At 41.7% G+C, this 25088-nt stretch overlaps 1 protein-coding gene across 4 annotated transcripts in view; it reads left to right on the forward strand.

Annotated features, from left to right (window-relative positions):
• glra1 (glycine receptor, alpha 1) overlaps positions 1-25088 on the forward strand; it is a 120489-nt gene that overhangs the window by 19046 nt on the left and 76355 nt on the right. For 2 of the 4 annotated variants that reach the window (XM_085367416.1, XM_085367434.1), the window contains exons 2-4: positions 5411-5535; positions 5814-5825; positions 15432-15470. In XM_085367416.1, the coding sequence (XP_085223542.1) occupies positions 5411-5535; positions 5814-5825; positions 15432-15470 (176 nt within the window). The remainder of the gene's footprint in view (positions 1-5410; positions 5536-5813; positions 5826-15431; positions 15471-25088) is intronic. The other 2 variants (XM_085367424.1, XM_085367442.1) reach the window with 1 other exon arrangement.

The raw sequence follows: 25088 nt of genomic DNA on the forward strand, positions 1-25088 counted from the left end.
ACCGCTGCTGAACCTGGCCTTAAAACCAGGTTTATGTGCACACGTTGCTCTGATATGATGGATTAAATGAAGCTGAAGGACACTTTTCTACACTTTGAGTGAAAATTAAGAACATTTTAAGCAAAAAGACCAAATGAAGAAAATAATAAGATTAAAATGACAGAGATACACACAGGACCAAAGAGAAGCAAAACAATCCAGTTAGTCTATAAAAATAAAAACAAAGAATGAGTTGATGTACTGATAGAAAGAGAGAGACTACATAAATTAACAAGTAAAGATTATAAGAGGAACTATTTAATAAAACCTAACTAAGGCGTGACTCAGAGCTCTGCGGTGAGTCTTTGTAGAGCTATGATGTAACTACGACATCGTTGTTTAGTCTAGATAGAAGCGCCTTAGATGCGGGGACCTTTTCCCTCCTGGGCACTTGCTCTTTGTTCTGGGCATTCTTTCCGGGGGTCGGACATCTTTGTCCCTCACGTTTTTCCACTTCTTTGTACACTCTGATAGTTTCAGCAAGCTCCCTACAGGAACTTTCTGACATGTTTCAGTCCTTACATTGATGCTATGATTATTGTTCCTTCTGTTGAAATGATGATGGCTATTCTCTTACTGATAAACTTAAAAACTGCAGGGAAAAGGTAGAAATGCACAGGACGAATCAACGGTGCTGAACAGACGTGCAGTCACATTTCCAGTGAGATGCACATCAGGTTGCGGGGTATGGTTTCAGAGGGGCTTGCAGTTATGGCGTAGATTTTAGTTTGAAAGCACAAAGCCCCGCGGTTCTGTGTCATGGTCCTGGGTCTTTTGACCCAGCGTTTTAAGTTTGAGTTTATTTTGTTCATTAGGTTATCTAAGTTCATTTGGTTATTAGACTCCTTGTGTTTTCTTCCCCTGTATTTAAGCTTCCCCTCACCCTTCGTGTTTCATGCTGCATGTCTTATGTTATCAAGTTTGTATTATCATGCCTAAGTGTTTCTAGTTCTTATTATTTCCCCCTCGTGTTTCCAACCATGTTAAATCTCCCCTGCTCTTCATGCGTTTCATGTCTGTGTCTTACGTTGTCAAGTTCTGGTTGTCGTGTCTAAGTCTGCATGTTTCCTGTTTTATTTTGAAAAGGGGTCTTGTGTTCTGTGCTCATGCGGTTAGTTTTACTCTTGCCTGTGCATCATTATGTCTATCCTAGTCAGCTGTTTCCTCATGTGTCTCCACTTCCCCTAATCACCTGCTGTGTATTTAAGTCCTCTATTTTCAGTGTGTGATTGTCAGGTCGTTCTGTCACAGTCTGGCGAGGGCAGACTGTATGAATTGAAAAAAGGACCCAAAATGCAGACTCCAAGGAACAGGGAACAAAACTTGAATGTTAACAAAAGGTGAGCCGTTTAATATGGCTGGTAGAAAGGGTACAAACAAAGGGCAAGGCAAACTGAAGCAAAATTAACACAAACCTAAACTGGGGAATCTAAACAAACAATAAGAAAAACCTAGACAAGAAACTTGGAAGCATGGCATGGACAACAGACGACCTGACAATCACACACTGAAAATAGAGGACTTAAATACACAGCAGGTGATTAGGGGAAGTGGAGACACATGAGGAAACAGCTGACTAGGATAGACATAATGATGCACAGGCAAGAGTAAAACTAACCGCATGAGCACAGAACACAAGACCCCTTTTCAAAATAAAACAGGAAACATGCAGACTTAGACACGACAACCAGAACTTGACAACGTAAGACACAGACATGAAACGCATGAAGAGCAGGGGAGATTTAACATGGTTGGAAACACGAGGGGGAAATAATAAGAACTAGAAACACTTAGGCATGATAATACAAACTTGATAACATAAGACATGCAGCATGAAACACGAAGGGTGAGGGGAAGCTTAAATACAGGGGAAGAAAACACAAGGAGTCTAATAACCAAATGAACTTAGATAACCTAATGAACAAAATAAACTCAAACTTAAAACGCTGGGTCAAAAGACCCAGGACCATGACATTCTGCACATCCTTTACTGTTGTCACCTTAATTTCAACTTCATAGTTTATATTTCTTTTGTGTATTATATCAGGGATATTTTTATATTCAAGCTATTTACTTTAACTGTAGTACTTTAACTTGTTTGCTTTTTTTGTCATGGAGCAACAGTGACCACATAATTTCCTCTGGGATTAATAAAGTATTCTGATTATGACGTTCAGTAGTTAACCCCTTTACTGTCATGACAGGTGCTAGAAAAATGCTTACATGCTTTTATCTACTTTCTTAGGGACACTGACATGGAAGAAAGTGTATTTGTAGAATTTAATTAAACTAATTACACTTAAAAAAATCCAAAAAATATGAATGAGAATGAAGAACAGAAACTAATAGTTACCCAGTCCTCATTCAGTCCTCATTGCTGATTAATTCATCGACTCATTAGGACAAAGCTGGCACGGTGAAAGGTTTTCAGAGTTCTTCTCATGTCTTCCTGGATAACAAAGCTCATCGTGGAGCTGCGGTCAGATGAAGTGGGTCAGCTCAGCAGCGTATTTATAGCTCGGCTCGCACTGCTGTCCGTGCTGTCTCTGGACCCAGCAGGAAATGATGCAATGAAATACAAACTGTACTACAAGTGGCCACTAATGCACCTCCACTGTCGGGCCACGGGTCAGTTCAGAGTCACTGTCAGTTCGCTTTCTATCCAACTGAAGCAGCCAAGCATTTAATTCCAAATTCAGAGGCGTGCATTACCACAGGGTTCAAACAGGCTGTGGCACAGGAACTAAAAGCCACATCAATAACTAATAATCAGCTCGGAGTCACGACAGCTGGAACAGCTGCAGAAGCTTGCATTTGGTGCTCAGATCTGAAATATCCAAAGTTTTGGAGATATGTTGTTTTATAAAGTAAGGATGTTTGGGAAGGCTTCAACAGTGGGAAACAGATTTTTCCTCATCCTAATAGATTTTTGGAATCTATTAGGATGTAATTGTGATTTTTTTACATGTACGAGTTTCAGATAGTCCTATTCTAAATACAGATTTTTTTTTCCAGGTGAGAAGCTCATTACCTTACACTATAAATTACCCTGAGACAACTGTTCTGTTGGTTTGATGCCATATAAATTGAAGTGAGATTTTGCAGACTGACTCACGATGGTCTGTGCCTCTCAGTTCATCCTCTGCCTCCCTTTAAATCCAGCTTTCCTCTGATTGGCCTCCTCTTGCAAACAGAGGTTTGAACAGCAGTGTGTTCACAGAACTTTGTGTCTGATAATCATATGAAGAGATTTTACTGCAGCCTGCAGCTTTTTGTACCAGTGCCTGAGGCAACTGTTTTTTTATTTTTTTATTTGATGCTATATAGATAAAATTGAATTGAACTGAACTTGTACAGACGCTGACCTCATCATTAGAAATTTCCTCACTACCATTATGAGAGAACTAATATGACAGAAAATAACAGAAAGCGTAATAGGCCCCTTGTTGTTTAGCTTTAAGCTCTGAGTTAGGAATGCTCCCCTGCAGTAAAATGCTGAGTATATTTTCAGGCCTCGCAGTGGGAAGTTTAATGACTTGGACTTTTTGCCACATTTGTAGGTAACGAACACAGCTCATCTTCATTTCAATAAATGCAGGAGCGTTTATGTCCCAAGCTGCACTGACATTTACTATATCTGTCAAGACCAATATTTTCAGCTGGGTCACCACAGTGATCCTCATGGCAACAGGAGAGCCGCTTGGTGCCTGTTTGTCTTTCTTTGATGTGCCGTAGCTGTTCGCTTTGGTTTTTAGCGCAGTCCATCATCATCTGTGTGTTCAGCGTTATTGACTGTTTGCTCTGGACTCGTTGTATGTCTGTGGGCTCAAGGCTGTGCTGGAGATTTGGCATTATGCAGAGAGCATCTAATGAGCATGATGAGCTTAATAAGGTAAAGAACTGAACTGCAAAATCAATGGGAGCTGGTTAAGTGAATCACAGCATTTGAGTAACAACTTCATGAAAAGAATAAGCATGTTTCTTGTAGCCAGGCGTTAAAGTCACAGACTGTAAAGTTTTAATTAGTCAGTTTTTAATTAAAATAGATAAAACGAAATGAAATCAAATGAGGATAAATTTAATTTGATTTGAATCTGTGGTGTGGACGGGAGCTGCTTTATGCCAGCAGGGATAACCTCCAGAGGACCAAAGGTGATTTTTAAGATATTTGATTTAATCATTTATTAGTGTGAACTACCTCTTTGTTAAAATGAACAACAACAACAAAGAATCTGCCTGTCAGCTTTTTCTCACACGGGTACATTGTTTTTATAGATTAGAATCACAAATGAACGTGTTTTGTTACCAAATTTGTTTAAACTAGAGTAAAAGATGTGCTCTCAGGCCATCAACAGCTCAGACTTACATGTGAGTACGTACGCTGTGGCTTTTCGTACACTTCAGCCATGCTCTGGTTCTTTCGTCAGATTTCCTTGTAACACATGACAGCCTGTGTTCATGACCCGTGATGGCTGCTTTTCATCTGTGTTTGAGAAACATCATGTTTGGGTGAAAGTGCACCAACCTGTGATTTTAGCTCTGTAATTCTTTTATGGTGATGTGGTCATTGAAATGAGGAAATGAGGTTCACTTAAAGTCTATTGAGCTTGGAAAGAAAAGCGTCCGGACTACTGTAAATTTCTTGAAGACATTTCATCTGAGAAGCTTCTTCAGTTGTTAGAGCAACTGGTGGAGAATCCCAGATTTTAAGCATTTTGGACGGAGAAGACAGATGGTTTGAAAGAGGAGTGAAAGAAGCCATTTATCTCCACTGTGAATGACCATCATTGAACAGAGGGCTTATGACACTGACTCTCTGCCATTTATAATCCAGTTTTGAGATCTCTTCCCAGATGCCTTAATGCCCACTCACACCCTGGGGCATTTGACCTCTGTAAATTACATGATAGGGTGGGACTAGGCTTCACTATGGATTCACCCGTAACTTGGTTGATTGTGACCTACACCCGTTTTCACACCTTGGCTCATGTAGAGGTAGAGGATCAATCCATGACCCTCTTGGGGGGGACATTCCCATAGGGCTTAAAATCTGGGACTCTCCACCATTTGCTCTTGGAACTGAAGGAGCTTCTCAGATGAAATGTCTTCAAGCAACTTAAAGAAGTCCAGATGCCTTACTTTCCAAGCTCCTTAGACTACGATGACCTGGATGACTAAGAACCTTCACAGACATGTCTGCCAGTAAAAGGTTTGAATGGCGGGGTTTATGTAATCTTTGGGGTTAATCAGGTCTTTTTTGGATCATTTACATGAAACGTAATTGTTTGTTTGTAACACTGCCAGGCTGCATAAATCTGTTGGGATCCACCATTCCTCTCTTGCTGACCATGTCTACCTTTCTCTCTTCTAGCTTGGCAGCATCCAAAGAAGCTGCAGCGAGGAAAGCTGCCTCCCCGATGCCACCGTCCGAATTTCTGGACAAGCTCATGGGCAAGGTTTCGGGGTACGATGCCAGAATCCGACCAAATTTTAAAGGTAGGCGTTGCCACCAAGACTCAGTCGGATAAAACAGGAATGTAGCCAAACGTACCCTGAAAAGACCTGCGCTGTGTCTGCATTTTATTACCTTCTTTAAATGCCTGTTTAGCCAAGAATGTCACCAAAGATAAGGTTTGTATTTATTAGCTTAACTGAAAAAAGGAAAATAACATGTTTAGACATCGATGTTGCTGAAACTTTGTTGCTGTATATTTAATCACTTCAATGTTTTTGTCTGTTCTCAATTTGTCGATCTCTGTATTTGCCCTTTGCAGTGTGGAACAAAGGTAATTCTTCCCACGGCTCAGTTTAGGTGTCAGACCCCAAACTCCCTCCCCCCACCTTTTTTTCCCCTAACACAAGTCCAGCCTTGCACTTTTACCCACAATCATATGGTAAGATGACAAAATCCCCAGTAAGGACTAAGCTAGTTGGCTACATTCCTTGGTATCCACACAGTATCCTGAGTGCTTGTTTTGGTGGTCAAGGTAATGTGCCTCTCTCCCATGAGTGTGCTGCTGACCATGATTTCATGATGATGATGATGACGATATAGTTTTAAGTGACCTCCCTGAATGGAAGCCCCCATAAAGACACATGTCAGAGGTTTCTGCTTTAAACTTCTTGCATTAGGAACACAGACTGGACATGAGAGAACTGGGGCAGCCCTCCGTATCCACCAAAGTCTATGACTAATGCAATGGGTTAAAAATACATTTACAGCATCTTTAAGCATCTGAACAGACAGACAAACTGATTTCCCCTTGTGCTTTTCTGACATTTAAGCCTTGCTGCATGTTTAAAACTGCCAGAACTGAGATTTTATAAAGTGGATGTGAGAAATTTCTAATGTCTTCCGTTAGGTTTGTTGGGTCATGTGTACAAAATATTGGTACCCCGGTGATATTCCAGCTTTTATCAACACGTCTTCCTTAAGTATTAACCTTTAATCACCTGTTACAACATGTGCCTTACTTGTTTTTTTTTATATACGGCTGCCAAAGCATTGCTATCCTTGGCACCTTGCAGTCCAGACAGTAAATCTTGTCCTACTGTCGTCACTTAAAGGATGAAGATTGGTTCAAATGTTAGTGAGAGGTACGCTCAGTTCCCCTCCAAGTCTGATCAGAAGCAGATCAGTGGGATGTGTAAGGAGTTTGAGTCTTACCTGGCAGCAGTTTGGTCTGCAGGAGGTTTAACATGAACCTCAAAAGCACACGGGAACCCATCACCCAATCACCGCACGTTTTAGGCGCTGTCCAAGTTTTAGTGAAAAGTGAACCTTTTCAGGTTATTATCAAGATTTGCCAAACCATTAATTAATAATTATAAATATCTAAATGGCCGTTACACTTGGCTCAATTTGATCTGATCTGTTTCATGTAAAATGGTTGTGATCAGATCAGTGTGTGTGTGTGTGTGTGTGTGTGTGTGTGTGTGTGTGTGTGTGTGTGTGTGTGTGTGTGTGTGTGTGTGTGTATACAGAGCTTCACAAATGTATGAGACCATCTGTCAAATATTTTAGAAATGTAAAATAAAAATAACTAAAACTCATTTTTACTGTTCATCGATGCAAAATAATAATGTGCTTCACTGCTTTTTCATAAAACTGTAAACTTTAAAATTCATGGATAAGATATTACATGATTATATTTTTAATTAAAGAGCATTCTGCTGGATTAACGAGAAACATTAAAAAACAGGAAGCTCTCAGAGAGCTTCCCCTCTGAGGCGGCTCTCATTTTTTTCTTTCTTCTTTTTAAACATACTTTAATAAACCCACTGAAACACATTTTAATGTACCCTACTAAAATATTTGTATATTTTTTTATTTATATGAATATAGTACATGTGTAGTATTTATTTCATGATTTATTCATATTTTAAATGTTTTGTAATAAACACCAAGTGTATTTTGGTTTATAATAAAAATATATTAATAAGATAAAGCATCGTCCTAGTATAGGAATTGTGGTTATGACCTGTTAGATGAAAAATATACATAAAAAATACCTAATAAAACAAACGTTTCCAACACAAACAAGATCGACATTGAAAAGATGGGAGTAAGAAACATAGTTTTAAATATCTCCATAAATCATTATTATAACTTTGACCTTCACATCAGTTTGTTGACCTTGAAGGAGAGGTCAGAGGTCAAATGTGACGTGACGTCTTAAACCTTTAGATGTTAAGATGAGAATATTTTAAGTTATTGGACTTTTTGTTAGTTTCCCACCAATAAATCATGAAGCTGACCTTGAAAATGTGTTTTTTAACATGAGACTTTATCCGAATTCATTCTAGACAGAAACACAAAAACGCTGCGACACACAGAACCTGCCTGGTCCATTCAGGTCAGCCGTGGCATAAACCACTAATTTGTTGGTGGTCTAATATATTTGTTAAGCACTCTGCTTGTGTGTGTGTGTGTAATATAGTAAGTGGCATGTTACCTGCTGGGGTAGAAAGAAGGTTCGCCTTCGTCTTTTCAATAACCTGAAAAGATTTCTGCCGTTCACTTCTCACCCAGATGTTTTCTGGGATCTCTGGCGGTGATCAAACCTGGAGGGATGAAGTACATTACCTAACGCTGCCTGCGTCAGGTCAGCATGCGATGCTATTTGTCTGCTGCTCTGCATCTGCCCGTCGTCTCTAAATCAAAAACAGGTGAAATTTAAAGGTGTTGCTAATATTTTGTACACTGAGCACACAGGTACACAGAATGTGCACAAGTGAATCACAGCTTTGTTTCTGAATGCTGCCATGGAGCTTCTCTCTTCTTCTGTTTTTTCTTTGCTGAGCCCATAATGGTACAACCCATTATATGGTGAGCAGGATATCTCGGTTCACGCAGGACAGGGTTGAGAGGAGCGGAGGGTTTTCGCTGTGACTAAGTGCGCATTATTAAACCTGCCTTGGCTACAGAATGGCCGACCTGCCGAGGGTTTGCTCAGGTGTTTGTCGCGAGCCGATTTTGGAGATCATTTCTGTTTTTTTAATTTGATTTCTCCTCAGCTCTGCTCAGCAACACTCCCGCGCGATTTACTGAAGCTAGCACTGCACTGACCTTTACAAATCAGGATTTAAACAGGCATGTGTGGCAGTTATTTGAATTTATAGCTTTAATCTTTTTTTCCTTCTTCTAATGCGATGTAATAACATTTTTTAATGCAGATGAAATTACTCTCCGGCGCTGTGCCGCACACGCACAGAATAATAAGAGTCCCAATGTCCCCTGTAACACAGACACGTTTATTTAAATGAGCTCAGATGTCAGATACTTTCTGTTTTGGGGTAAATTTGTAACGAACGCAGATCTGTAATGAAGATACGTATGGACGAGGAGGAGGAGCCCATCTTTTATATAATGTGCTCAGCTAATTGTGTCAGGGGCCATCGTTAGCAGACAGCCCGACATGAACTTCCAGATTCTGTCATGGTTGTCAGGTCGACAGAGTAACACAGCGTGATCTCTCCGACTTGCTCATTCATGCAGTCTTTTGTGTGTAAGTGTGTGTGTGTTTGTGTGCGTCCCCTACCAGCCGACTACACCCCTGCATTAATCACACCCATGAAATAAACAGCTTGACAGCTCGGCGGCCTCGTAAACTCGGGGGGAAAGAAACAACAACAAAAAAAATGTACTTGCACAGTAGGGGAGTCAGGCAGGGAGCAAAAAAAGGAAGAACTAGAATAGCATGGGGGTATTATAATAAAAATAATCATCACCATAACATGCTAAGTGGGAACACTTTAATAAGTGACGTGTCTGTAATGATGTGGCATTCAGCACACGGATCGCTCGAACGTGTTTCCTTAGAAGCTTTTTAAGGAAGGGATCCTTCAACTAGCATGCTTGTCAGCTGCTGTAGTGGAAACGTCACCGTCACCTGTGCACATTCTCCAACACGGTGAAGACACCCTGATAACTGTGTATTACCCTGAGAACACACTGGGCGCGTCACACAGTTTCATTTTGTCTTTTGCACAATTTCCAATTTAGACTAGAACAAAGTTGTTGTTTTTTTTTAACTAAAACCAGCAGAAGTGAACACATGCAGAGCCGCACAGCTACGAAACAAGCTGCCCGAGGAAGTCGGGTCAGTGCCTGGGGCAACTATGGCTCAGGAAGCAGAGTGGGGTGGCCACCATTTGAAAGGTCAGTGGTTCAAACCCCGGGACCATCCAGGTGACATCAGGCGGTCAACACAGTGAACCCCAAACTGGCCCTGAAGCATCCATCAGAGCGAGAGTGAGAAGGATTTGTGTGGTGCAGGATGGATGGATGAGCCTTGTAGTGTGAAGCACTTGGAGTGGAAACACACTAGATTTAGCTTCACTGTTGTATTATTTATATGAATCCATTTTGGTGTCTTTTTTTAATATTGACCTGCTTTTCAAATATCTTTTTGTTTCTTGTTGTGTACCACCGTTATTTTACTGGATGGAACGCCTCCCACGTGCTGTTTGAGATATTCTGTCTACAGTAAAACTGATATCTATTTTATGATGGGGAACATAGCAAATGTAAATCTAAATTCACAACAAACTGAGTGTATTGTACTCTGGATGGCGTTACCTTAGTCTCCAGTAACACTGTGAGGAACCCCAGGATATGTCCTTCAGTGCACATATTAAACAAATATGTAGGACTGGTTTCTTCCATTTGTGCAATATCTCTAAAATGAGAAACATCCTGTCTCAGAGTGACGCTGAAAAACTAGTTCATGCATTTATTACTTCCAGGCTGGACTACTGTAATTTCTTAGTATTTACAGGGATTAAAAAAAGAGAGATTTATCTTCCCTTCGTTGACCTTGCTGATCTTGGTTGTTTCCAGAAATACATTTAAATTCCTTCTCACGTGCAAAGTCCTGAAAGCATCATATCCCCTCCTAGTACACTATCACCCCATTAGTGCACTTCACTCTCACACTTCAGGCTTACTTGTTGTTCCTAGAGTATTTAAAAGTAGAACGGGAGGGAGAGCCTTCAGTTTTCAGGCCCCAGGAACCAGCTTCCAGTTTGGATTCAGGAGACAGACACTATCTCTACTTTAAAGATTAGGCTTCAAACCTTCTTTTTTGCTAATGCACATAGTTAGGGCTGGATCAGGTGACCCTCAATCCTCCCTTAGTTATGCTGCAAAAGGCGTAGGCTGCTGGGGAATTCCCATGATGCACTGGGTGTTTCTTCTTCATTCACCACTGCTGCATGTCATAAATAGTTTCTTTCTTGTTTTTTTGTTTGTGAGCTCCCCGTGCTCCTCTTTTTCCCTCCTACACATCATACATGCTCATCCAATTAGCACCAGCCCTGCTAATTTTGCCACAGTAGATGGAGGGCGGGAGGGGACAGGATGGGGAAGTGATGAGATCTGCCCCAGGCTATGACTATGGCAGCACGAGAAGAAATCCCAGTGATCCGGTGCAGGGGTCCAGTGTATGATTTAGTTTAGTTCGTCTGCTGGAGAGAGGAGAGCAAGCACTCGTGACACATTCAGGACGAGCTGTTTATAATCCATGACTTCATCCTACGTTCATTTCTCTTTTCCTGCTTTCTCAGTTTTTACAGTGTTTCATCCAAACCTCACATCTGTCTTTGCCTTTTCGTTATTTCTGTCTGCTGCTTATAGCTGCGTTCTTAATTTTTGCTTCCTTATTAGTTTCCTTGCTCATCACACATCATTTGGTCTTATTTATTTCTGCATAGTGATCAGATCTTTTATTTTATTCTCTTATATTTTAATCTTCATTTTTCTTCCCTCTTCCTTTTATTTTCCTCATCTCTTCCTGCATATCCATTTTCCTTATCGGTGGTTGAAAGACAAGTTCATTATTAAAGAAATTGTCCCCTATTTATCTGTTTAGCCCTCCTTTATTTTAGCATCTGTCTCTTGAAACATTTGGTCAGGTGAGCAGGTAGCAGGTGAGGTCATGCAGGAGGTTTTTTTACTTCCTCAGACAGCAGCACCGAGTCCTTCTGATGCACTACTCCGGTAATGAATGGCCACACAGCGCTGTGGAGATAAAGGAGTGTGTATGAGAGGGAGAGATGGGGGGTTAGCGAGGGAACCAATGAGGGAGAGGAGGGTTTGTGTAATTCTTCTTGTGTCCAAGTGTGTGTCTTCGTGCACGCTTGATGAATGGTGCCGACTACAACTGTGACTCTCCTCTCCCTCTCCGCCATAACCTTGTCCTTCCTCATCACTCAAGCCAAGCAGCAGCAAGGCCAATGACTCGGACCAAGCTCCTGGTTTCAGGCTCGACCTGAACAGGCCACTGGCGAACCAAACTCCCCACCCTCCGACTCCCCCGTGTTTGCAAGGCAGGGCTTTTTGCCTGAGAAGACACTGAGTGTGTCACCAGCTTTAAAATCTGTGCTTCAGCAGGTTTTCATCTTCTGCACTCTTGAGCGGCCCCGTTGTTGCTTCATAGCTCGTGTTTGCTCCTTGAAACAGTCCTTTTATTTTGTTTGGCAAAGCTCCCTCCTCCTGATATCAAAGACCTCTCACTGAAAAATCATCACTGCGTCACTTTGCTTCGGTGGACCTGAGTAAATATGCACAGGGGACGAGAGATTCTTTTCCTTCTCCTCCTCACTTTGTCCTTGCACAGCTGGAGGAGCTGTTGCTGCACAAAGCTACACAACTCTTTGCTTCTCTTGTGTTGTGCGACTCCCTCCTCCTCCTTCTCTCCTTGCTGGAGTTGAACGTGCCGAGGCGGGACTTTAGTTATTAGCTGTCGGAGCTTGACGTTCATTTGGTGTTATCAGCACTTGTTTAATGGCTACTTAATGGGATTAATGGGCATAAGGTAATGAGCGTAGGATGGAGGAATGGCTGCGGGTGGGGGGTGGGGGGGGAATGGATGGGAGAGCAAGTGGGGGGAGAGAAAGACAAAGTGAAAGACACAAGTTGGAGGGATTTGCCCACGATGGGAGATTAGGAAGAAGTGCAGGTGGCAGAAGTGAAATGCAGGGTGTCGCACTGCACACAGAACAGATTTGTGCTCGCTTAGAGCTGGAACTCTGATGCTAACACAGTTCCCAGTGGACCCAGTGTTCCTCAGTTATGTATTACACTTGCAGCAGTCTTGAATAAGCAGCTCTGGGATGCAAACTACAATATCTACACCCTCCTCTTTTTTTCTCAAGTGGGCATTCTCGCCCAGAGGAAGGTCTTGTGGCTCTCTTAGTATTCAAGGTAACGGCCCTCTCCTTTCCAAGCCAGGAAATTTGGATGAGGGATATATTGCAAGGAGAGAGGAACTTTAATGTCGTCACAGAGGTGACTCTCCCCAGAGTTATGACAAAAATATTGATCACAGTTGAGCGTCTAGCAGGAGGAGGCAGAACGGCAAGGGCAGCAAAGAGAGGAATATTGAATAGGATGGTGAGGGCACCAAAACGGACGAGAGGAGTCTAAGAGGTGGAGGAAAGAGGCGAATGAGAGTGGTCGGATTAATTTCTGCAGTCAAAAGTTTAAATCTGTTCATTATCGTGAGCCGAACAGGAAATGATCAAGCTGGCAATTAGAGCACTGTCAAATGAGCCATGTTGTCGAAATGAATGAATTCCTCTCCTCTTCTGTTTGCTTTAAATAGCTCACATTATTATTGTTTCCTTTTGATCCTCAGATAGCAAAAACCTTCTTTAGCTTTAGGCTGCACACAGCCACTCTGAGATGTGTAAAAGGAGTCGATGGGTACATTACTCTGTCTTCCTCCCTCTGCAGTCCACCGGTCCGTGGCTAATAAGTTTATAAGGAGGGGAATACTGCCTTATAAAGGGCCATTCGGTCCTCCTGCGCCGTCGCACCTCTAATTACTAGCCAGAGGAAAAAAGGTTTAAGCCCACCAAATCCATTTAAATAGCCTGATGGAGAGGTTGGCGTGTAATTGTTCACTTCCCCCACACAATCAGGCCACGGGCTGCTGTTCTCGGGCTTTACGTGGCAGATGCGTCCAACATTCGGCTGATGGAGGGACCCTGGGGTATAAGTAGAGAGAAAAGCATTCGGGGAAAACCCTGTATTTGTCTGACAAAGCATCTTTGCTTCGAACGCAGAGGCGAGCTTTTTTCTTTTCCTCTGGTTTCATTTCTGTACCTTTGCTGCAAAGCCAGGAGAATTGATTGTGCACAGTGCTAGTAATTAGCTTGCGTTACGAGATCCCCTCTGCTGGCAAAGCAAAAGTCCAAAAAACCAAAGCTGCTGTGGTATTAATGCCAGGATCAGGTGATGTTCGACGGGCCGCCTGGCCGCGAGGCTAAGCCCAGGCTTAGTCCTGACACGGAGAGACTGTCGTGCACAGAGGAGGGAGGAAAAATTGCCTTTGGTGGATTCGGGCAGATTATAGAGTTTAAGTCACCTGTCTACAACAGTTCATGGTCACGACGAATACTTTCCATCTATCTTAGAAGCCGTTTCCCTTTTTTTTCAGGCTGACAGTGACAGATTACAATATCGCTTGCAGACTTCTACTGGGTGTAGTTCCCATCCTTCACATTGGCAGTTGTCAAGTACAGCAAAGCAGGATGTGCCCGGTTTTCTCAGTTCAGTGCAGTTCGAAGACAAAATAGGACATCGATCAACAAACATGAGTTACGAAAGGAAGACAGTCTCCTCGGCGTGTATCGATAGGACGCATTGTTGGCCTCTGTTCATAATTCTGAGTAACTGGAAGAGAAAATTTTAATAGCTTGAAATGAAATGTGTTTGCTGTTGAGTGCATGAGAACTGTTTAATACCTGAAGGTCGACTCTGACGTTATGTCTGATTTGGAAGTCTTTGATTTGCAGAAAATTAGACGGCTTGGTGTTAAATCACAGTTTAGCCGGCAGCTGTGAGCATGTGCTGATGAAGAAAATCTCTACTTTGTTTCCTTTCTTAAACTTTTTTAGACCAATCCGATGAGCCACTGACGTTCAGTGGCACATCGGGCTAAGTCTTTATCTTTCCAAGGGCGAATGGGGGAAAGATCTCGGAGCAATGAATCGTTCGGCTTTAACTTCTGATTCCTTGACATTAGCGGGTTGGCATTTTTCCACTATCAATCAGCCTTGTGCAGACTAAAAGTTCTCTTTCTCAGCTACGATATAATGTGGCCCGTTTGTGAGAGGCTGTTACTTTCTTGGGGGGTTGAAGTAGGACCTTTTGTCATCCAGATGGGCTCCATTTCAGCCAAATGACTTCATATTAATAGGAAGAATTGGAATTACATCTAAGATTGGTGATCATTTATCCATTCCTTTAGGGTTAGTGCCATTTCTGTTGCCAGTCGAAATATCGATGGGGACGGAGAATCGGCTGCTTTGTTTCATTCGAGTTGTTGTGAAATGTGTAAGTCACCGTCTACCTGTTGCCCAAAATTACCGAGGTCAAAACCGTCAAGATAAGGGAAAAATCTAAATGAAGCCAGTTTGACATGTAGTCTTTGCACCTCCCCGCCCTCCTCCTCTTCCTCCTCTTTCTCTCTGGCCTCTTGCATCTCCTGTAGTGCATTTTGCTAGTTTTACTTCAGCTCCTCTTGACAGAACTGCATTGCAACTCTCCTCCTCTTCATCTCAGCGCATCGCCTCTCCTGTCCTGCCCGCTGCAGTATGGCAGTAGATTGTTTCTCTACAGTCTCATGCATCCCTCCTTCCTGCTATTGCCTTCACAGTATGTTGCCCCCCTCCTCCCGCCCCTCCCCAAGTCTCCCCCGCTGCCACACACTCACCCCGGCCGAGTGTTGGCAGAGTGTTGCGACACCATAGATAATCGAGCCTTGCTGTCTTGTTCGCTCCTTGATAGACAACGCGGTTGTTTTCCTTAACGAGGACAAACAACGTGTAGTTGGTAACGTGTTGTTAGTATATGCTGTGTTTAATTCTCATCTTTTTTTTATTAGACCCCAAAGGCTCCAAAAATGAAGCTACTCACAAGAAAGGTACTTTCCCTTTTCCTGTTTCTTTTTCCCTTTTTTCTACTTTCTACTTCTGCTCTTCCCTCACCAACGTTTGTGATCATTTGTCTTTAATGCAACGACGAGGCATTTTCCAGATGTTGACACCATTAGGAACATGAGGGAAATGCTTTTTGGTTAAACTGTGGAGATGTTTTGCTGGAGGTTTTATCAGAAAATGTCTAGAAATAACTAAGAAAACTGCATTTCAGTATATTTAAAATATTTTAGGCGTGCACTTTTGACCTGACAGATGTTTTTCCTTTAGTGTCAGCCATGATTGTTTGCAGACGGTTGTGTCTGGCAATAGAAAACCTTTTTTTCCTCCCTGACACAGACAAATGTAGACACTTTGGTGATCACACCAGCAAACCTTGTGTTTTCATATCAGTGAACTTGATGTTCTGGTTCATTCAGAGATACAAAACCAGCATTAAAATTTCACACAGAACATTTTTAAAGTGTTTTTCCAAACTCAGCTATAAGAATGATTTATTTTTGTCATCCTTGTGACTCATTTAATGGCACATGTAGTGGTGTGTAGCAGTGTTGTATTCTACCCGCCATCCTTATGTAATGCAGGAATGTGCAGTACTGCACAGCAGCCTGTGTCCTGGTAATTTTCTGCCATTATGTTGTTTTTACAGAGGTTTATGTAAATTGTAAAATTCATTATCAGAAAAACAGTTCCTTCATTTTACAGATTTTTTATTGTGTACCTTTAGTGTGCAGGAAATAAAAAGTAAAATGAAGTCTAGAGTAGAGCACGGACTACAACAGCTTTGTAACCTTTCTCCCCGTTTGCCCTGCGTTAAAGGATCGCTCTCATCTCATTTGTCCTCCTAGCTGAAGATGCTAATTCTGGTAGCACAGCAGGCCCTTTAACACAGTGGCTCCTGTCAGTTGTAACTAATATCTGCGTGGCCCTAATTTGCATGCACAGACTCTAAGCGGTGATAGAGAGCCCCATACACAATCCGCTCACAGGGTCCGTCCTACAAATTACTGCTGCAGGACTTTCCAGACAATTACAGTTGGTGATGGAGCAAACAGCAGAGGTTACGCACTGGGTAATCTTATTGCTCGATGCTGCCAGACGGAGTCTGCAGAGTGCAGCGCAGGTTAAAGAAACGTCATTATTTTCAGTTGGATATTCCTGATCGCTATAGCAACAAGACCGAGGAAATAAGGCCGAGGTACTATTCCTCCAAAAAGTTAACCGGCCATCTAACGATGAGCGCGGCAAAAAACGACCTCGGCAGTGGACAGTAGATGCGATCCTCTTGCGTCTGATTTCTCTGGGTGAATAACGCCATTGAGAGAGACGCCGTTTGCAGACTAAAGACCCCAATTACCTCCTCCCAGTACTGTCAGCGTCACAGGAGACAGCGTTTATATTAGCAGGCAGCAGCCTGTCTGCCTCCGGGCTGCTGAGATGCATAACTTACACTCTGGCTTGGTGCTAAAAATAAATAAAATGAATATATAAAAGTGCAGAGCTGATAAGAAATCATTTCTCTTTTTATTGTTCAAATAGCAGGAGAAAAATTCCAGTTCACAGACGTGCTGGACAGGAAATCAAAGAATGTAGGTTGGACGTTAACGTGGGTCCGAGCTGCAGTCATATATTAATGTCTTATTCATGCTGCAGATGCTTCGTTTGTAATTTTTGTGAGTCAGCCATGAGCTGCTTGCCCACTTCAGTCTCTAGATGATGGGATTTCCCCCTTTTTGGACCCACAGACCCTCCTCCACCTGTAGGTTATCCTTCATTTTAATCGCTAATCAACATAAAGCACGGTCATGTAGCAGACCTACAGCAGTGCTGTGAAGACATGTCGTGCATTTTTGCTACAAAGGCGTATGTAGCGGTGATATTTTTGGCTGCAGACAGAATTGGTGGAAATGTCAGTTTTAGAAGAAAAATGATTAATGTCAAAGCGAGAGGGGAATATTAGAAGAAGAAAGGGATAGGATTGGAAGAATATGTCAGAGAAAAAATTAAATTATTTAGAAAGAGACACAAAATAATAAGTAGTAAAATAATATGATAGTAGGAGTGGACAGACTAAATGAAAGGACAGCAAAGAGGAGGGAAGGAAAGGATGATTAGAGGAAGAGACAAGAATGCTATAGAAGAGACAGCAAAGAAGGAAGTCTGTGTACAAGGTGATGACGGCAGAGGAAAGAAGGAGTCTAACAAAGCCGAGCACACGGAGGAGATGGAGGCGGAGGGGAAGACTAGAGACCAGATAGGATGGAGAAAGAGGAGGAAGATGGCGGGTGGTGAGGTTTTACTTCCAGCGTGTTCAGCAGAATCCAGTCAGCAGGTCGGGGCTCGTGCCTCTCCATGGCCACCATCAGATTGGAGGCTCTGCTCTGCTCCTTCTGTTGTGGGATGTTGAGCACATATTTCACAGGAGCCACCTCCTTGCAGATACTTTATGCAGATTACTGTTAGGCCAGGTTCTGGGCTCTCCGTCCTCCCACAGATTCAGTCCGTCTCCGCAGATTTACGTCCATGCGAGGACGGCTCGTAATATGATTGCACAGTGCTTCAGAGAGGTGACACTTTAATGTGACGACTGCAGGTTGGAGCATATTGCGGTTATTTAACTTTTTTATTGAGGGCAAAAAGTTGCTGCTATGTAGATTTATGCTTATCCGAGTGGCCTGTCTTATGAAGAACACCTTTCTAATGTGATTGCACAGTGCTGCAGAAAGCCAACGCTGCAGAATGATTACTGCAGGCTGGAGCACAGCACATCGTTTTACTGAACGTAAAGCTGAATATCCCCCTACACACAGTCGTTCCCATTCATGTGGCCTATTTTAAATAGTATGGCATCACTGCACTGTGGTTTACAAAGAACATTTTAACTGCAGGGCTTTCCAAAACCACACGAATCACGAGTGCTTTGATCAAAATGACTAAAGATTCGTTTCACGGTTACAAAAGTTTTCTTTACGAGTCAGAAATTCTTTTAATGCTTTAAATCCATGTTAACTTTCCGAAGAACAACATACAGACATGTATATTTGTGTGAAGCACTGAAAGTCTTATAAAGCAGACTATTGAAGTGTTGTATGATTTATTATCCCCATGTGAGGAAACAAAGAAGAACTTTGGCGTCTCCTTCTGTGGCCAAAGCAGCTCGTTTAATCTCTATTTAATATATTACCAGCTCCTGTGTTTGGTGTTCTGGGGTCATTTGAATGAAAGTAATTTCAGACTTTGCAGGAATTTAGAGTAACTTATTCACGCTGCCCAAATAAAAGTATCAAAGTATTTCACAACAAAAGCACCAGAGAAGAAAGCCTCAGATGATGAACATGAAGGACTAAAGCATTTTCTCTGTCACAGGCACTCATGTGAGAGCTCATATTATAGTTAATTACACACATAAATCACGTAAAATTAACCCTAACTCTTTGTATATATTTTCACATATATTTCATAATTTTCTATCCAAGTATTAACATTAAGTAGTGAAAATATGCTTTTTTGGTTTTTTTTACTGCAGTTAAAACAATAAAAAAGAGTCAAAACATTTCTTTGATTTTAATGTTAACACAACGGCCTCTGTCTTTAATCCACACAGAAATAAAAAAAACCACAATCTTAGTAAAACGTTCTGAATATGAAGAAAAAACGTTTTAAAGGTGAAGCCGTGTTCACAGCGATGGAAAAGTGTTTTTTAATAAAACTGAATCGACCTGTTTTAACAGAGTGTGTGTGTGTGTGTGTTTGTGTGCGCGCGCGTGCGCTTGTGTGTGTCCACTAATCTCAAATGACTATCTACATTTCCCTCAAGATGATTAAAAGTGTCGAGCTAACGGCAGCACATCACGACACGCCATTAAATCACACGCCAATTTATTGAGGAGATGACCATCTCTGTCTTACACGCACGCACGCACACACACACACACACACTCTGCAAACACTCCATCTGCATGAGGGCAGCAAACAGGAAAGATCACACACAGAACACACACAGGAACTAAAACACACACATCGCTGCTCACATTTTTATTTTCCTCCCTTTTTTAATCTCTTTCACATTTCCATTGCTACCTCTCACTAATCCATTGATATAAAGCCCGAGTCACCTCGTCTCCGTCGCCATTGCAGACCTGCTATTGATTTCTGTCTCCCTGCGGGCAGCCGGCTGCCAGCCTGTCATGTTCTCCTGTCAGTCAAAAGCTGGCAAAGAAAGCCCTGAAAGGTCCAGCGACTCATTTATTGCAGACTTAATTCACTGTCTGCCTATAATTAGACAAGGTGATACATTTTTTGGTAAAGCAATTAATGTCACATTTGGAGTGGGTCCCCCTGAAATCAGAGCGCTGTTAGGTGTGGAGGTGTTTCTCCTCCTCCTTTTAAGACGGCTCCTGCATGAACTTTCTTCTTCAGGCGTCTTTGAGGTCGTCTTCAGCTGTGTGTCAAAGTGTGCAGCAGCCTCTTTCATTTGAATGAGGTCGTTAAATCAATGCAGCGCGGATGTTGCAGAGAAATCCAGTGAACGAGGATGACAGGCTAACAGGACATCGTTTTGGTTTTATAATATATCCTCTAATGATTTCTGGGTGTTTGATCAAAAAAAAAGAAGGCTTTCTGCAGTGATTACAAAAGCATCGGCATATTTCTGTGTACATAGTTCTTATTGCTCTACAAACTCTACTTTCCAACACACTGATGCTCCCCCCTGTGCTGACTGCAGGACGTCACCGGTGACTCAAATGTTCAGAGGACAGACTCCAGGAGTGTGACTGAAATCATGGTCAGGCTCTGAACAATAGCGGCTACTGAAGATGAAGCATCCGGTGCTCTTCCAGCAAACGCAAACTATCAAACTCAGTGGCTGCTTTTCATCTTTGGAAAGGCCAGCCTCCTACATAATTTACAACAACTGGCATTTCAAAACGTGACGTCATTACTCAGGAAGCACCTACATTCACTCATAATGAAGAAAAAAGTATTTCAGCAAACTTTACCCATGAAAACAGATTAATTTAAACCCAATAAGATTCAATAATGTTTCATTAATTTCTCCTTTACATAGCATTGAGGTCAAGTATGAGTCTTACTGATTTCATCCCAAACTGCGTCAGTGTCTGCCCTTTGTGCAGTCACTTTATTAAAATCACATATTGGTATTTTATGCTGCATTTCAACAAATGACCCAAAATAGCAGAGATTATGTTCAAGTGAGGAGGATGGAGGGGTTAGCACAATATATTTCCCTGAGGCCACTGTGCTTATTTAATCATTTACAGTGAAACACAGCAATGGTCAAGAAGTTCTTCCAGCCTCTACCAGCTATCATCCCCAAAATATATCCCACCTCTGAGACTCTGACGCCGCTAGCTGGTCATTTTCTAGCAGACAGAAAAAACTTTAATGTGCTTGTTCAATATCAGATTTGAACTCGTTAAGTGTAATTATTTAGATCACAGATTTAACACAACCACACAAAAAATAAAAAGAACAAGTGAAACGTCCACACACAGCAGCTTTGAAGAAATGAAAGCCGTCGACTCGTCTCTGACCACAGCATCCGGTCCTTTTTTCTTATGACCTCATCCCACAAGAAGCTCCTCAAACATGAAAATGACACAGAGGTGTCAAGAAGATCAAAATGTGACACCTGACTGAAAACCAGATTTATGAATTGGCGCAAATTAAGCACAACAGCCAAAAACATCAGGGTGACTGACTGAAGGGTCACTGCAGGGTCTGAGCATCCACCTGCACCGACTACGCACCTGTCCTGAGAACATCTCCCCCGTTATTCCGAATAAATAAGTGCTTCCAGCAGCAATAACACACACGCGTTGTCCTGCACAAACGTTTTGTGCAATTTCACAATTTCTCAATTATTAGACTGGATAAACCTTAGTTTATCCAGTCTAATAAATGACTGGATAAATATAGAATGATATCTATATATATTTTCCTTTTTATGGGCGTGTGTTATAAAACACACATTCATCATATTATGCATTTGTAATCAGGTGGCCTGATTACAAATGCATAATATTTGCAATCAGGTCACCTGTTCAGTCACAAAACTGATGCCGTGCCACTTTACTCATTTCCAACAGCAGCTTTTTTAATGCCAGCAGCAGTAAGGTTGTCTCCAGGTGCTGGAAACATTCAAACTACTGATGGTTTTCATGAGTACATGTTACAGAAGAATCATGACGCTAAATGTCCTCTAATCTTCAAAAAGCTTGTTTTTATTTTGTGCTTAAACTGAAATGACTTTGTGTGTGTGTGTGTGTGTGTGTGTGTGTGTGTGTGTGTGTGTGTGTGTGTGTGTGTGTGTGTGTGTGTGTGTGTGTGTGTGTGTTCAGATAGTATGCATAAACAGCTGGAATATTGCAGAGGGGAGTGTTCACATGCAAACACATGCTGCTGGCAAACAAACACATTCACACACATTCTCACTGTAAACATACAGGACACACACACACACATCTTGTCACACAGAGAAACGGGAAATGCTCACAGGCACAAATGCCAATTTTTAGTAAATATGCATAGACAAACACAGTTGTTATCTCACTACTTCACACACACATGCACACACACATACACACACGCACACACAGAGCCTCAGGTGTTTTCTGACCAGGCTGCTATGCATCCATCCATCTCTCCATCCTCTCCCCTCCGCCTGCCTCCCACTTTGAATACATTTTATCTCGTAATGAAACTTGAACGCCCCGTGGCTGAAAGAGAGAATATGAATGAGAGGAAGAAACAAAGTGACAAGAGACAGGAGAAAGTATCCGGAGAAAAGAAGAAATGGAATTGTGAAAAAAAGACGAGGGGCAGAAGGAGAAAATGGAGGTGGAGGAAGAGTAAAACACATTATAATGGCATTTCTCCGCCCTCACTGGGGAGGAAAATGAAGTTTTCCCTAAAGTTCACTCCATGGAAGAGGCAATGATGGATGACTGAATATGACGTCAGTAGAAAACGCCATTCCTCATCTCACCACTGCAATTAAAATGTGACAGGAAGTGTTTTTTTTTCCCTGTTGCTGATCTATTTACTCGCTCACCTAAAGGAAACTACGCTCTATAAAAGAGCCAGGGCTCCGGCTTGTATGTAGGACAATAATGAGAGCTGTCTGTGCAGGGCGTACGAGCACACAGCATCTGCATGGGAGTAAAGGCAGAATAAACCAGACAGAGGAGCAGACAGGTGCTTTGGTGTTCGAAACAGCTTTAAAGCAAATAAAGACATAATGAAGAGAAAAAAGCATTTTATTGTTGAGAGCCAAGACGGACGGTGCTTTATGTCTGAAACAGAGGCGGAGCCAGACATTTGAAACACCCGGGGCTTAGCCCAAAAGGGTAGTATGCATGTGGGATTTTTTTTTTTTTTGGGGGGGGGGGGGGGGGGGGGGGGGGGGTTAGAAATGAGTGAAAGATTAATAGGCTCTGTTTTGAGTTTTGTTCAAAAAAGAATGTCTTCTTATAGGAAAAAATATATATCACATGTGCAGGACACCTTAAACTAGTTTTTTAATTAAGCAGCAAGGCAGAACAAGGTCAGGGCTGTATCAAGACATGAGGACTAAACCCCAATTCAACCAGACCCAGAACTGATCCAGAATTAAAACAGGACTACAAGAGTTCAAAATCAGGAGTACTTGGGATTTAACCAAGACAGAACCACAATCAGAACTAGATGATAGTAGCACTAAAAATCATCATAGACCTGCACTACACTTGTTTAATTCTACCAAAGTACACTATTTAGATTGAGAAAAGTTTATATAATTATTTAGCCTTGTTGTGCAAACAAGCCTGCAAAACTTAATAAATATAGAATTTGAAAAATAACAAACCTAAAAAGAAACACTAGGTACTAGATACATGAGTACCTATGATACGGTGGTACTTTTGGCAAACGACCATTTGACTAACATGTGTGTCTCACCTGCTCTTGTTCCATCTCTGTTCTGTCCTCATTCTCCATCTCCCTCTCTGTTCCTCTCTCTCCCTCTCTGTTCCCCTCTTCCTCTCTCTCTCTCTTTGTGCTGACAATCATCAAATATACAGATATTTACAAACTCTTCAGATCAAAACACAAACACTTTTTTAATTGCAACATCAAATCAGACTAAATGTTTATTTTTTTTGATTGATAAATATAAAAAACACATTTGTTAACTTTAAGAGTAAAGAGAGAAACTATCTGTATTTCTTAATTGTAAATGGCACCAAATTGTATTCAAAATTGAGCCACACTTATGGAGGTCCACAGTTCTTTTTCTGGTGTTTTGGTTGATATCGCTTGGTTTTCCCATTTCAAAGAAACAGGCTCTGTGTTTTGCCTTATATGCATCCACAGCTGTGCCACCACTTTACTCACATGGACTCTACTAACCTATCAGAAGCTTCTTCAGCTCAGAATGGAATCGTCTGGAGTTTTCTTATTAATTAACAATAAACTTAGTGTATATGTACTCCTAAATTTGATGAAAGTGATAAAAATAGATCTCTCTCTCTCTTTATTCTGACATTTAACTAATTCAAAATATATTTCAATATTTATCTAAAACAAAAGTTTACTCTAAATTGATGTTGTACAGTAAAAATATTTTATGTTTTCTCCCTAAAGTGTATGTAAATATCTGGTTACAAATGTGAATATCCTGCTGTGTACTGAAACCCCTCTTGTTTTGCATAGAAATATACTGAACAACATACAAAGCATAATATATAAAATAACATTTACCTGAGTTTTTTCTTTGAAAGAACCCTCTAATGTCCATTCTTATATTTCAGTACATAACTGAAACCGATTTAGTCGGGGAGGGTAAGAACTGAAAATATGAAATAAACACACTTAAGCTAAGACTCTCTAAAAAAATAGCATTTGTTCGGCTTTTCATTTCGCCATTTGTTGATTCACTTGAAGAGCGAGTAACGTAATATTGGTCAAGTGATCAGTTTGATATCAATCTTTCATGATGCACCGTCATATTTACATTATTTGTACAGTAGGAATGATTTGCTTTGGTACCTGGTCAAACTTAAGCTCTCCTTAGTATGGCTGGCTCCGTTTCTCCAACAGCGCACTCACTGCTGGCAGCAGCTGCCCCACCCCCTCTCTCAGTCGCTTAGTGACTGAGCTCGGATCATACCAATATCAGGGGGGATTCACGCACAGTCGTAAATTCCCACAGTGTGCACTATGTGCTTCGAATATTGTGTGTACTTTTTGTTTTATACAGTTGTCAGCCAGGCATCTAACTATGAAAAAATTACACTCCAAAAGACCCCGGGCTTCTGACAAAACAACCCGGGCTTAAGCCCAGTAAGCCACCCCCACGCTCCGCCCCTGGTCTGAAAGCCTTCCAGCGTTTTTTGTCCCTTCCCCACGGCGGTTCGCAGCCTTGATGCTTGTCTCCTCCTCATTGTCATGTCTGGATGTAATGGAGGGAAAAATGGTTAAAGAAGCAGAAGTAGGGAGCTGAAAGTTACCTATTTTACTTACAGAAAGTCGGGATAACCCTCCAAAGTCTGCTGATTTGAGGGAAAATACTGCCTGGGTACATATATATATATATATTTAGCCAT

This window comes from Diplotaxodon limnothrissa, linkage group LG2 (assembly GCF_057381915.1).
Source record: "Diplotaxodon limnothrissa isolate DT_005_m linkage group LG2, D_limnothrissa_male_GT1.1, whole genome shotgun sequence".
Taxonomy (NCBI): Eukaryota; Metazoa; Chordata; class Actinopteri; order Cichliformes; family Cichlidae; genus Diplotaxodon; species Diplotaxodon limnothrissa.